General features: G+C 48.6%; 1 protein-coding gene across 1 annotated transcript in view; it reads right to left on the bottom strand.

Annotated features, from left to right (window-relative positions):
- itga2b (integrin, alpha 2b) overlaps positions 1-14,518 on the bottom strand; it is a 33,418-nt gene that overhangs the window by 1,664 nt on the left and 17,236 nt on the right. The window contains exons 18-28 of the mRNA XM_085783272.1: positions 14,206-14,357; positions 12,888-13,001; positions 11,361-11,428; positions 10,331-10,466; positions 10,131-10,223; positions 6,695-6,774; positions 6,153-6,233; positions 5,375-5,480; positions 1,087-1,242; positions 139-225; positions 1-20 (exon numbers count right to left, since the gene is read on the bottom strand). The exon at positions 1-20 is cut by the window's left edge and continues 97 nt beyond it. Of these exons, the coding sequence (XP_085639398.1) occupies positions 1-20; positions 139-225; positions 1,087-1,242; positions 5,375-5,480; positions 6,153-6,233; positions 6,695-6,774; positions 10,131-10,223; positions 10,331-10,466; positions 11,361-11,428; positions 12,888-13,001; positions 14,206-14,357 (1,093 nt within the window). The remainder of the gene's footprint in view (positions 21-138; positions 226-1,086; positions 1,243-5,374; positions 5,481-6,152; positions 6,234-6,694; positions 6,775-10,130; positions 10,224-10,330; positions 10,467-11,360; positions 11,429-12,887; positions 13,002-14,205; positions 14,358-14,518) is intronic.

The raw sequence follows: 14,518 nt of genomic DNA, 5'->3' as shown, positions 1-14,518 counted from the left end.
CGCTCAGTGCTGCTGCAAGTCTACACACACACACACACACACACACACACACACACACACACACACACAGGTCTCAGAGTGTTTACACAAACAACCAGTTGGATTGATGATTGTTTGTTTGTTTCTTTGTTTGTTTACCACATTGACAGTTTGTCTCAGAGGGTTTGTCTCCTCCTGCTGGACCAACGGAGACACTGAGGACACACTGGACCTGTTACCAGCCAGCTGAGAGACAGACAGGTCAGAGAGACAGACAGGTAGAGAGACAGACAGGTAGAGACAGACAGGTAGAGACAGACAGGTTAGAGACAGACAGGTAGAGACAGACAGGTAGAGACAGAGAGACAGACAGGTATAGACAGACAGGTAGAGACAGACAGGTTAGAGACAGACAGGTAGAGACAGACAGGTAGAGACAGACAGGTTAGAGACAGACAGGTAGAGACAGACAGGTAGAGAGACAGAGAGACAGACAGGTAGAGACAGACAGGTGAGAGACAGACAGGTAGAGACAGACAGGTAGAGACAGACAGGTATAGACAGACAGGTAGAGACAGACAGGTTAGAGACAGACAGGTAGAGACAGACAGGTAGAGACAGACAGGTTAGAGACAGACAGGTAGAGACAGACAGGTAGAGAGACAGAGAGACAGACAGGTAGAGACAGACAGGTGAGAGACAGACAGGTAGAGACAGACAGGTAGAGACAGACAGGTAGAGAGACAGAGAGACAGACAGGTGAGAGACAGACAGGTAGAGACAGACAGGTAGAGACAGACAGGTGAGAGACAGACAGGTAGAGACAGACAGGTATTTTGGGGAAACAGTTAAGTTAAAGTTAAAATAATAAAGTTCCACATGTTAAACCCCAGAGGAGAAAGTGTCCGTCAGTGAAGGAACAGCTACATATGGATCTGAGAGACTCACTATAACATCCCAAAATACATGGATTTACATCTAATTGTATACAATTGTATTGTATAGGTGAGAGAGAGACAGACAGGTGAGAGAGACAGACAGGTGATAGAGACAGACAGACAGGTGAGAGAGACAGACAGACAGGTGATAGAGACAGACGGGTGAGACCTTGAACGGGTCTATCTGTGATGCGTTCAGGGTCCAGCAGCTCAGCGACTCCTCTGAGGCGTCGGAGACGATGTAGAGCAGCAGCTGATGGTTCCAGCTGGACGGGAAGTCCACCGTGAGCCGTGCGTTGACGGCAGCCGGGCCCTGGTTCCTCAGCTATGTCACCAATATCAATATCACCAATATCAATATCATCAATATCACCAATATCATTAATATCATCAATATCATCAATATCACCAATATCAAGAGGTTGGACTCTCTTCCACTCTGGAGTTGCCCATGGTGAGAGGCGGCGAGCTGGTGTGGGCTTGCTCATAGCTCCCCAGCTCAGCCGCCATGTGTTGGAGTTCTCCCCACTTAACGAGAGGGTCGTTTCCCTGCGCCTCCGGGTCGGGGATCGGTCTCTCACTGTCGTCTCGGCCTACGGGCCGAACGGCAGTGCAGAGTACCCGGCCTTCCTGGAGGCCCTGGGAGGGGTGCTGGAAAGTGCCCCAACTGGGGACTCAATCGTTCTGTTGGGGGACCTCAACGCTCACGTGGGCAGCGACAGTTTTACCTGGTGAGGTGTGATTGGGAGGAACGGCCTCCCCGATCTGAACCCGAGCGGTGTTTTGTTATTGGACTTCTGTGCTAGCCACAGTCTGTCCATAACGAACACCATGTTCAGGCATAAGGGTCCATCAGTGCACGTGGCACCAGGACACCCGAGGCCGGAGGTCAATGATCGACTTTGTAGTCGTGTCATCTGACCTCCGGCCGTATGTCTTGGACACTCGGGTGAAGAGAGGGGCTGAGCTGTCAACTGATCACCACCTGGTGGTGAGTTGATCCGCTGGCAGGGGAGGAAGCTGGTCAGACCTGGAAGACCCAAGCGTATCGTGAGGGTCTGCTGGGAACGTCTGGCAGAATCCCCTGTCAGGGAAGTCTTCAACTCCCACCTCCGGGAGAGCTTTGACCAGATTCCGAGGGAGGCCGGAGATATTGAGTCCGAATGGACGGTGTTCTCCACTTCCATTGTTGACGTGGCCTGTCGCGGCGGCAATCCCCGAACACCCGAAGTAAGGGATGCCGTCAAGCTGAAGAAGGAGTCCTACCGAGCCTGGCTAGCTCAGGGGACTCCCGAGGCAGATGACGGGTACCGGCAGGCCAAGCGGACAGCAGCTCGGGCGGTCACAGAAGCAAAAACTCGGGTCTGGGAAAAGTTCGGGGAGGCCATGGAGGAGGACTACCGGTCGGCCTCGAGGAAATTCTGGCAAACCATCCGACGCCTCAGGAGGGGGAAGCAGTGCTCCGCCAACACTGTTTACAGTGGAGGAGGGGAGCTGTTGACCTCGACTGGGGATATCGTCGGGCGGTGGAAGGAATACTTCGAGGATCTCCTCAATCCCACTGACACGCCTTCCGTCGAGGAAGCAGAGGCTGAGGACTCAGAGGTTGATTCATTCATCACCCAAGCTGAAGTCACTGAGGTAGTCCGGAAGCTCCTCAGTGGCAAGGCACCGGGGGTGGATGAGATCCGCCCTGAGTACCTCAAGTCTCTGGATGTTGCGGGGCTGTCGTGGCTGACACGCCTCTGCAGCATCGCGTGGCAGTCGGGGACAGTGCCTCTGGACTGGCAGACCGGGGTGGTGGTCCCTCTCTTCAAAAAGGGGGACCGGAGGGTGTGTTCCAACTACCGGGGGATCACACTCCTCAGCTTCCCGGAGAAAGTCTATTCCAGGGTGCTGGAGAGGAGAATGCGGCCGATAGTCGAACCTCGGATTCAGGAGGAACAGTGCGGTTTTCGCCCTGGCCGTGGAACACTGGACCAGCTCTACACCCTCCGCAGGGTGCTCGAGGGCGCATGGGAGTTTGCCCAACCAGTCCACATGTGTTTTGTGGACTTGGAGAAGGCTTTCGACCGTGTCCCACGTGGCATCCTGTGGGAGGTGCTCCGAGAGTATGGGGTCGGAGGCCCTCTGCTGAGGGCTGTACGGTCCCTGTATGACCGGAGCAGGAGCTTGGTTCGCACGCCGGCAGTAAGTCAGACCTGTTCCCGGTGCGTGTTGGACTCTGGCAGGGCTGCCCTTTGTCACCGGTTCTGTTCATTATTTTTATGGACAGAATTTCTAGGTGCAGCCGGGGGCCAGAGGGGGTACGGTTCGGGAGCCACTTGATTTCATCTCTGCTTTTTGCAGATGATGTGGTCTTGTTGGCTCCCTCAAGCCAGGACCTTCAGCATGCACTGGGGCGGTTTGCAGCCGAGTGTGAAGCAGCTGGGATGAGAATCAGCACCTCTAAGTCCGAGGCCATGGTTCTCGACCGGAAAAAGGTGGCTTGCACCCTCCAGGTCGGGGGAGAGTTCCTGCCTCAAGTGGAGGAGTTTAAGTATCTTGGGGTCTTGTTCACGAGTGAGGGGAGAACGGAGCGCGAGATCGCCAGGCGGATCGGTGCGGCGGCCGCAGTAATGCGATCATTGTATCGGTCCGTCGTGGTGAAGAAGGAGCTGAGCCGAATGGCAAAGCTCTCGATTTACCGGTCGATCTACGTTCCCACCCTCACCTATGGTCATGAACTCTGGGTCATGACCGAAAGAACTGGATCAGCGGCCGAAATGAGTTTCCTCCGCAGGGTGGTGGGGCGCTCCCTTAGAGAGAGGGTGAGGAGCTCTGTCACCAGGGTGGCGGGGCGCTCCCTTAGAGATAGGGTGAGGAGCTCTGTCACCAGGGTGGCGGGGCGCTCCCTTAGAGAGAGGGTGAGGAGCTCTGTCACCAGGGTGGCGGGGCGCTCCCTTAGAGATAGGGTGAGGAGCTCTGTCACCCGGGAGGAGCTCGGAGTAGAGCCGCTGCTCCTCCACATCCAGAGGAGCCAGCTGAGGTGGCTCGGGCATCTGTATAGGATGCCGCCTGGACGCCTCCCTCCTGAGGTGTTCCGGGCATGTCCCACCGGGAGGAGGCCCCAAGGAAGACCCAGGACACGCTGGAGTGACTACGTCACTCGGCTGGCCTGGGAACGCCTTGGGGTCCCCCCGGAAGAGCTGGAGGAAGTGTCCGGGGAGAGGGAAGCTTTTATTTAGTTGTTTTCTGTTTGGCAGGTTTTATTGTGATAACCTCCGTTGACACCGGAAGTGGCGTCACGCACTTCCGGGTCGCGGGGGTGATTTAAACCCAGGACAATCAGTGCCAGGTGTTGCTGGTCCAAAGGCACACAGTTTTTGACCGTGTCATTGTGTCGTTTCGTGTCCTGCCTGCCACTACACGCAAGAGGTATTGTGTTGTTAATAAATGTTGTTTTTACTATTGGAACCTTGTCTTGGGCACTTTTGATTGATCGCACATGCACGCGTCCGAACACCTGAAAGACCAGCCGCCGTGACTTTCTCCTATCACTGGGACGGGAAGAAGGCCACTTCATACTCCTTTCTTTCTTTCTTTCTTTCTTTCTTTCTTTCCTTCTTTCTTTCTTTCTTTCTTTCTCCATCTATCCCCCTCTTTCTTTCTGTCTTTCTAACCCCTTTCCCTGTCTTTTTACTCCTTTCTTTCTTTCTTTCTTTCTTTCTTTCTTTCTTTCTTTCTTTCTTTCTTTCTTTCTCTGTCTTTTTGCTTCCTTCTTCAGCTGCTCTCAGCATTCACACGCATTTCCTTCAGGAAATGCTATCTTTCAAACTCTTCGTGCATTGGCCAATCGGCGGCTGTCCTGACATGTGTGTTTCTCTTCTATAAAACACATTCTATATCTCGGATTCTATATCTATGTCGTCTTTCCACCTACGACTTCCTTCACCTTTCAAACAGAGAAGAGTTCCCTGTGAAACAGCAGAGATACCAGACAGCGGAGGGAGAAGCTGGTTGAACGTGCACAAAAAACAAACGCTTTGCTACGGCGTTGCTACGGCGACCAGATGCAGAGCTACTTGGAGCTAACGTCTGGACAGCTGGGAACAGTTTTTTCACAGTGAGGCTATTTTATTGGATAATATGTATTTCTGGTTGAATAAAACTACATGAAATTGATTGCGTATCCCTCTTTTATATTGCCATTATTGGTAACCGTTTTATAAAAGCAATATATCACTCCAGGCCGTGGTGTATGCTCATTCTACCACGGCTAAGGGGCGTTGTTTGGCCCGACGGGAATAATGCGCTACAGACGTAACGTCTGCTCGGCGCCCATGTAGCTACACGCTCTACTCAAGGCGGTGGCCACCAGCTCTTAGACCGGCAGCCCTAATCAATATCATCAGCTCTTTGACCTCTGAGTCACCAGCAGGACACACAAGGGCTTGTTGCCATGGTAACAGTCTCACCTCGTACACGTGCTCCACCAGTGGGCCCACTTCTTCTAAACTCCCAGGATGCATTGCAGGCTGCCAGTCGGGGAGCGGCAGGACGACCTCGGGAGGGGAGGAGCCTCTGAAAACATCAGCAGACGTCATCAAGCTCTGTAACCCCGCCCCGTTTGTGTTTGACCCCGCCCCCTTGTTTTGACTCTGCCCCCTTGTTTTGACTCCGTCCCCTTGTGTGACTCCGCCCCCTTGTTTTGACTCTGCCCTAGAGCACTGTAAAAGAGAGTAAGGACACCTCCATTGACTCCCGTGGTAAGGGTTTAAGGGTTTAAGGGTTTAAGGGTTTAAGGGTTTAAGGGTTTAAGGGTTTTGCGCCCCTAGTGGCAGGATATGGGTATTGCAAAAGCGCCCAGAAAACCCATTCACTCCAATGTATGTGTGTTGCTCACTTGCTGGTAAATTGATGAAAACGGCCGTGTTTTTGTTTTTAGGTGTCTTGGTCATATCAGATTATACTTATAATTTGTTTATTACAAAATGTAGATTGAAACATTCATGTAGACAACTGTTTATTTTAACTTAATGATGCTATTAATGTGGGTGATCTATAAATGTCCTTAAAAGATTGAAAACAACACACTTGCTCATTCATCAACAATGCAGAGATGTCAGTTCTTGGGCGCTTTTGCAAAACCCATATTCCACCACCAGGAGGCGCTGCCATTGGACCAATGCTGTCCTTACTCTCTTTTACAGAGCTCTAGACCCTCTGTGAGGCTCCGCCCCCTCTGTGTTTTACCCTCTGATCTCCAGCGACGCCTCAGACTTCACCTGGACCTGCACCTGGACCGGCTCACTGCTGGAGTTCACTGAGTTCTTACTGTCAGACAGACAGGTAGAGACAGACAGGTAGAGAGACAGACAGGTAGAGACAGACAGGTAGAGAGACAGACAGGTAGAGAGACAGACAGGTAGAGACAGACAGGTAGAGAGACAGACAGGTAGACAGACAGGTATAGAGACATATTTGTTATATTGAAATGTCTTTGTAAATAGTTTGTACAATGCTTTAGCAACAACAAATTTCTGTTCATGCTAATAGAGCTAACTGAATTGAAAATTGGAATAGAGACAGACAGGTAGAGAGACAGACAGGTAAAGAGACAGACAGGTTAGAGACAGACAGGTAGAGACAGACAGGTAGAGACAGACAGGTAGAGAGACAGACAGGTAGAGACAGACAGGTAGAGAGACAGACAGGTAGAGACAGACAGGTAGAGAGACAGACAGGTAGAGACAGACAGGTAGAGACAGACAGGTAGAGAGACAGACAGGTTCTACCTCCTGATCCTGAGGGTGAAGCTGATGTGATTCTCCACCTCCTCCAGACGACCAACACTGAAGAGAAGATCTGTCTGTAGCTACAGAGAGACAGACGGGTCAGAGAGAGAGACAGACAAGTAGAGACAGACGGGTCAGAGAGAGAGACAGGTCAGAAAGAGACGGGTCAGAGAGACAGACAGGAGAGACAGACAGGTAGAGACAGACAGGTCAGAGACAGACAGGAGAGACAGACAGGTAGAGACAGACAGGTGAGACAGACAGGTGAGGCAGACAGGTAGAGACAGACAGGTGAGACAGACAGGTGAGACAGACAGGTTAGAGACAGACAGGTGAGACAGACAGGTGAGACAGACAGGTCAGAGACAGACAGGTGAGACAGACAGGTAGAGACAGACAGGTAGAGGCAGACAGGTGAGACAGACAGGTAGAGACAGACAGGTAGAGGCAGACAGGTGAGACAGACAGGTAGAGACAGACAGGTCAGAGACAGACAGGAGAGACAGACAGGTAGAGACAGACAGGTGAGACAGACAGGTGAGACAGACAGGTCAGAGACAGACAGGTAGAGACAGACAGGTGAGACAGACAGGTAGAGACAGACAGGTCAGAGACAGACAGGAGAGACAGACAGGTAGAGACAGACAGGTGAGACAGACAGGTGAGACAGACAGGTGAGGCAGACAGGTAGAGACAGACAGGTGAGACAGACAGGTGAGGCAGACAGGTAGAGACAGACAGGTGAGACAGACAGGTGAGACAGACAGGTTAGAGACAGACAGGTGAGACAGACAGGTGAGACAGACAGGTCAGAGACAGACAGGTGAGACAGACAGGTAGAGACAGACAGGTAGAGGCAGACAGGTGAGACAGACAGGTAGAGACAGACAGGTAGAGGCAGACAGGTGAGACAGACAGGTAGAGACAGACAGGTCAGAGACAGACAGGAGAGACAGACAGGTAGAGACAGACAGGTGAGACAGACAGGTGAGACAGACAGGTCAGAGACAGACAGGTAGAGACAGACAGGTGAGACAGACAGGTGAGACAGACAGGTAGAGACAGACAGGTCAGAGACAGACAGGAGAGACAGACAGGTAGAGACAGACAGGTGAGACAGACAGGTGAGACAGACAGGTGAGACAGACAGGTGAGGCAGACAGGTAGAGACAGACAGGTGAGACAGACAGGTGAGGCAGACAGGTAGAGACAGACAGGTGAGACAGACAGGTGAGACAGACAGGTCAGAGACAGACAGGTGAGACAGACAGGTGAGACAGACAGGTCAGAGACAGACAGGTGAGACAGACAGGTAGAGACAGACAGGTAGAGGCAGACAGGTGAGACAGACAGGTAGAGACAGACAGGTAGAGGCAGACAGGTGAGACAGACAGGTAGAGACAGACAGGTCAGAGACAGACAGGAGAGACAGACAGGTAGAGACAGACAGGTGAGACAGACAGGTGAGACAGACAGGTCAGAGACAGACAGGTAGAGACAGACAGGTGAGACAGACAGGTGAGACAGACAGGTAGAGACAGACAGGTCAGAGACAGACAGGAGAGACAGACAGGTAGAGACAGACAGGTGAGACAGACAGGTGAGACAGACAGGTCAGAGACAGACAGGTAGAGACAGACAGGTGAGACAGACAGGTCAGAGACAGACAGGTAGAGGCAGACAGGTGAGACAGACAGGTAGAGACAGACAGGTGAGACAGACAGGTAGAGACAGACAGGTAGAGACAGACAGGTGAGACAGACAGGTGAGACAGACAGGTCAGAGACAGACAGGTAGAGACAGACAGGTGAGACAGACAGGTGAGGCAGACAGGTAGAGACAGACAGGTGAGACAGACAGGTGAGGCAGACAGGTAGAGACAGACAGGTAGAGACAGACAGGTGAGACAGACAGGTCAGAGACAGACAGGTGAGACAGACAGGTGAGACAGACAGGTCAGAGACAGACAGGTGAGACAGACAGGTAGAGACAGACAGGTAGAGGCAGACAGGTGAGACAGACAGGTAGAGACAGACAGGTAGAGGCAGACAGGTGAGACAGACAGGTAGAGAGACAGACAGGTTAGTTGAGCCCATCAGTCCTACAGTTCAGACTCAGGTTGAGGTGACTCGTCCACACCAGTAAAATGTAAATGCGGACATCTATCTACCTCTTTCTATCTATCTATCCCCCTCTTTCTTTCTTTCTTTCTTTCTTTCTTTCTTTCTACTCCTCACTATCTCTATCTATCTACCTCTTTCTATCTATCTATCCCCCTCTTTCTTTCTTTCTTTCTTTCTACCCCCTTTCTCTGTCTTTTTACTCCTTTCTTTCTTTCTTTCTTTCTTTCTTTCTACTCCTCTCTATCTCCATCTATCTACCTCTTTCTATCTATCTATCTTTTTACTCCCTTCTTTCTTTCTTTCTTTCTTTCTTTCTTTCTTTCTACCCTCTTTCTCTGTCTTTTTACTCCTTTCTTTCTTTCTTTCTTTCTACTCTCCTTCTCTGTCTTTTTACTCCTTTCTTTCTTTCTTTCTTTCTTTCTACCCCCTTTCTCTGTCTTTTTACTCCCTTCTTTCTTTCTTTCTTTCTTTCTACCCCCTTTCTCTGTCTTTTTCTTTCTTTCTTTCTTTCTTTCTTTCTTTCTACTCCTCTCTATCTCCATCTATCTACCTCTTTCTATCTATCTATCTACCCCCTCTTTCTTTCTTTCTACCCCCTTGCTCTGTCTTTTTACTCCCTTCTTTCTTTCTTTCTTTCTTTCTTTCTACCCCCTTTCTCTGTCTTTTTACTCCTTTCTTTCTTTCCATGTCCACACCAGGACACTGTCCACATGTCCACACCAGGACAGAGCTTTGCACATACCGTTGGTTTTAATGAACGGACATTTGAAGAGTGAACGGGTGAACAGAGTGAACGTGTCCCAGAGGACGACGCCAGCCGCGACCACGAGCTACCGCCGTTAGCTTAGCTACCGTCAGCTTAGCTACCGTTAGCTTTGCTGCCGCCGTTAGCTTAGCGACAGCCGTTAGCTTTCCTGTCAGCTGAGCCACTGATGCTTTCTACACCCTGATGCCCCGAAACTGAATAAATACCACGCATTGCAACACAAAAGTGCTTTGCTTGTGCACACAGAAATAGTAATGTTTCTTCTATCATTTCAGATCTGTCTAAACGGTGATAGTGGCGTGAAACATTTTGAAACTTAAAAACTTTATTTTTAAACTCGAGCGGAAACAGCTGTGAGGTTGCAGGGTGTTCCGATTGGTGTAATATCGGTTAAGTGAAGTTCCCTACGGCAGATTCCCTGTGCAGGGAGCAGGGAGTAGGGGGCTCTGTCCACGTAAACTGTGGATCGGAACGCAGCTGTAGTGAGGTCATAGTGAGGTCACAGTGAGGTCATAGTGAGGTCACAGTGAGGTCATAGTGAGGTCACCTTGTGTCCTTGAGTCATCGGGTTCCCGAGGTCACAGGTCACGACGACGCTCTGGTTTTCTTTCCTCTGGACACACACCAGCCTGTTCACGCCCTGCACACACACACACACACACACACACACACTGGTAGCTTTAGTCTGTGTGTGTGTGTGTGTGTGTGTGTGTGTGTGTGTGTGTGTGTGTGTGTGTGTGTGTTCACCTGGCTGCTCTGGAAGTGTGTGTGTTGAGGCACGTGGACGACCAGCTCCGTCTCGTACGCTCCCTCACCGCCGTTTTCTGCCGACACCGAGATCACCACAGACTGGTCGTCGCCTAGCAACACGCTGTCTGACACACTGACACGCACACGCACACACACACACACACACACACAGAGGGGAGGGGGGGTCGTGGCCGTTACCGTGGTGACTGAGTAGAGATCACATGACCTGGAAGCTGTTGAACTAAACTGCTCATATTTACAGATAAAAAGTAATAAAAGTTAAGAACGAACAGATGTAAAATGTAAATGCAGACATCTATCTACCTCTTTCTATCCATCTATCCCCCTCTTTCTTTCTTTCTTTCTTTCTTTCTTTCTTTCTTTCTTTCTTTCTTTCTTTCTTTCTTTCTTTTTGTGATTGAATTTGATTTGTGACAAAGGACAGACTGATAATAAAAGTTTGGTTTTAAAAGAAAAAAAATCTTTCTTTCTTTCTTTCTTTCTTTCTTTCTTTCTTTCTTTCTTTCTTTCTACCCCATTTCTCTGTCTCCATCTATCTAACCCCTTTCTATCTATCCCACTCTTTTTTCTTTCTTTCTTTCTACTCCTCTCTATCTCCATCTATCTCTATCTATCTACCTCTTTTTATCTATCTATCCCATTTCTCTTTCTTTCTTTCTTTCTTTCTTTCTTTCTTTCTTTCTTTCTTTCTTTCTTTCTTTCTTTCTTTCTTTCTACCCCTCTCTCTCCATCTATCCCTCTCTGTCTTTCTTCTCAATTCAATTCAATTAGATTCAAACAGCTTTATTGGCTTGAACAGAAATTTGTTGTTGCCAAAGCATTTTTTTCTTTCTTTCTTTCTTTCTTTCTTTCTTCCTTTCTTTCTACCCCTCTCTCTCTCTCCATATATCCCCCTTTCTTTCTTTCTGTCTTTCTTTCTTTCTGTCTTTCTACCCCTCTCTCTCTAAAAGGAGGCTTTTATTCTGAAAGGTCACTGTAGATGAATGTGTGTGTGTGTGTGTCTCACGGTTCAGCTCTCAGCTTCAGGTCAGGAACACACACGTTGTCGTCTCCACAGTCCAGAATGATCCTGGTCTACACACACACACACACACACACACACACACGCACACACACACGCACACACACACTGCGTTACCGGGACCGTCCCACCAGGCTCCGCCCCCACAACAACAGCTCTAACTGTACATCACTAGGTGGTTTCCATGGAGACCGTTTCCTCACTCTGACTGATTTTGTGTAGTGATTGTAGATGTATTAGTCTACTTGCCAGCCCATAGGGCCCCATTGTGAACCCGGAAATGTTGAGTACTCCAAAGTTTTATGTTAGAAATAGATAGTATGGGTCCCCAGTATTCAGAAACTGCCGGATGCTAACTTATATATATTGGGCAATTAGCATAATTGACATAATTAGCATAAATTAGCATAATTGCCTATATGGACAGCCATTTTGAATTTTGAAAATGTCAGAAATGGCTTCAGCATCATCAATAACCCCTAAAACCACTCCAATATTGCCCAGATCAGCCAAGTCAATTTTGTTGAAATATTGCCCATATAGGCAATTATGCTAATTTATGCTAATTGCCCAATATATATAAGTTAGCATCCGGCAGTTTCTGAATACTGGGGACCCATACTATCTATTTCTAACATAAAACTTTGGGGTACTCAACATTTCCGGGTACTCATTGTTGGCAAGTAGACTATATGTTTAAATGTACTGGTTTTAAATGTGGACCCCATGAAGGCTAGCGCTGCTCTAGAACGCAAATTCATCCTGAATGAGTCTTTCAGGTTTTAACCGTTTCATCCGGTCCGGTCCAGTTCGGTCTGGTCCGGTTCGGTCCGGTCTGATCCGGTCCGGTCCGGTCCGGTCAGATACACAGGTTCGTATGGAACTCAGAAATCCAAACAGAGATCTCTGGTCAGATTAGATCAGTAGCTGTTCTTTGTTTTGACTCTTTCATTCAAACATTTGCGAGTCGAGTGAAGAAACGGCGCGACATGTTTTACGTCGACACGGAGCAGAAAGAAAGAACAGAACCAGAACAACATTCACTTTCACTGTTTATATGAAAGTTTTCATTTCTTTCGGTTTAAGAAAAGGTTTATTCTAGGGCTGACCCAAAAAAAAATCGAAGCTTCGTTCGTTGCCATGGAAATCGATCATGAAGGCAGTTACATTAAAATGAGTAGGCTACTTGGCATCTGCCTGATTTTGGAGATATGCAGTGTTTGTTTGCCGTTACTTTCATTATTTCCGCTACGAGCGCGTTACGGCCGCCACCGCCGAAGCTTCAATTTTGATCGATTTTATGTCCGTGAAGCTTCGATTGTCAAAATATGATAATCGGGACAGCTCTAGTTTATTCCACCTCTCTGAAACCGGTTCAGGGCAGTTTGAGCTGTTTATTTTTTCATTCAGTTTGGACTCTAAACCTATTCTAATCAGACTACGTGTCTCCATGGTAACCTACCTGCAATGACCCGGTGTCCAGGTGTGTGTGTGTGCGTGTCTCAGACTCACCTGTGCTGCAGCATGGGTCTGTCCATAGAGCAAAGCATGCTGGGTAGTATCGTGGAGGCTGATGTTGGCAGTTATGAAGATCGGACTCAGTTTATCTCGAATCTCCTCTTCAGACTGTTCACACACACACACACACACACACACACACACACACACACACACACACACACACACACAAGTTTCAACTTTCAAGTTTCAATACTTTATTGCCATGTCAACAACATTGTTGATTGGGATTTGTTTCAGTGGGCTTCACACACTGACATAAAAACACAACATACACCCAGTACAGTACATGATAAAAACAGAGTAAAGTGCACAAAGTAATAAATAGATAATCAGTAAATCAATAGATACATTTCCTGTACATATATATATGTTTATATATATTTTTTTCTATTAAAACGAAAATCCAATAAAGATATTGTTAAAGGACAATTCCAGGCGAATTCAACTCAGGGCTGTATTTTCATATCATTTTAGGTCTAACAGAAGGAATCTGAAGATTTTCAGTTTAATGTCTCCTGTTTTGCGGTAGTTATGGTCTGTCCCCGCGTCGCCACGGCAGCAATGAATGGGAGTGGATGTAAGTTCTGCTGTTTAGGCTGTTTCCATCCCTCAAAGCCACAGACAGCGTCAGATGGAGACTCAAACATGCAGCCAGAAGTTTATTTACTTCAACAAGCCGACATGTTTGTAAAACTAGATCTAATTCAAAGTCTCGAGACCCAAGTTGACGCTCGGTGTGTTCAGGTGCAGTGGGAAAAGCTACCGTTTGTGTCATAAATCAACTCTGGACTTGCTTCTTGGACTTGCAAGTAAAGAGTTGATATTCCTGTGTTTATGACACTGCACCTGAACACACCGAGCGTCAACTTGGGTCTCGAGACTTTGAATTAGATCTAGTTTTACAAACATGTCGGCTTGTTGAAGTAAATAAACTTCTGGCTGCATGTTTGAGTCTCCATCTGACGCTGTCTGTGGCTTTGAGGGATGGAAACAGCCTAAGCAGCAGAATTTCAATCCGCTCCCATTCATCGTTGCCGTGGCGATGCGGGGACAGACACAACTACCGCAAAACAGGAGACATTAAACTGAAAATCTTCAGATTCCTTCTGTTAGACCTAAAATGATAGGAAAATACACCCCCGAGTTGAATTTGCCTGGAATTGTCCTTTAAAAAAAATCAATAGATAAATATAAATATGACACATTAAAACAATACCCTGTCCCTCTACACACACACACACAGACACACACACATACAGGTGTGGGTCTGTCCTCGTTCACCTGTTCGTGACCGTTTCCCGCCACTCACCCTCAGGTAGGCGGTCTGATTCAGACAGGCCACGCCCACTTCCCTCTGAACCAGCAGCGTCATCATCTCCTGCGGCTGATTGGTCGACAGCAGCAGGGTCCGTCGCACCATTGGCTGCTTCATCCTGTCCAGCTGAAGGTCCACCCGTAGCGCTGCGTCAGCCAATCAGAGGGGAGACGGGGAAATGAGGTCATTACACGGTCCTTATGCTGCGTTCATCATAACAACTCGGAGATCAGAATTCCCAACTCGGACATTTCCGACTTCCGACATCATTGCGTTCACGCTGCAGGAACTCGGGAGAAAAAAAAAC

The sequence above is a fragment of the Trachurus japonicus genome, chromosome 8, assembly GCF_045865225.1.
Source record: "Trachurus japonicus isolate A0001 chromosome 8, Traja_1.0".
NCBI classification, from domain to species: domain Eukaryota; kingdom Metazoa; phylum Chordata; class Actinopteri; order Carangiformes; family Carangidae; genus Trachurus; species Trachurus japonicus.
The sequence above is the reverse complement of the archived record's forward strand: the minus strand, read 5'-3'. Positions and strand labels throughout refer to the sequence as shown.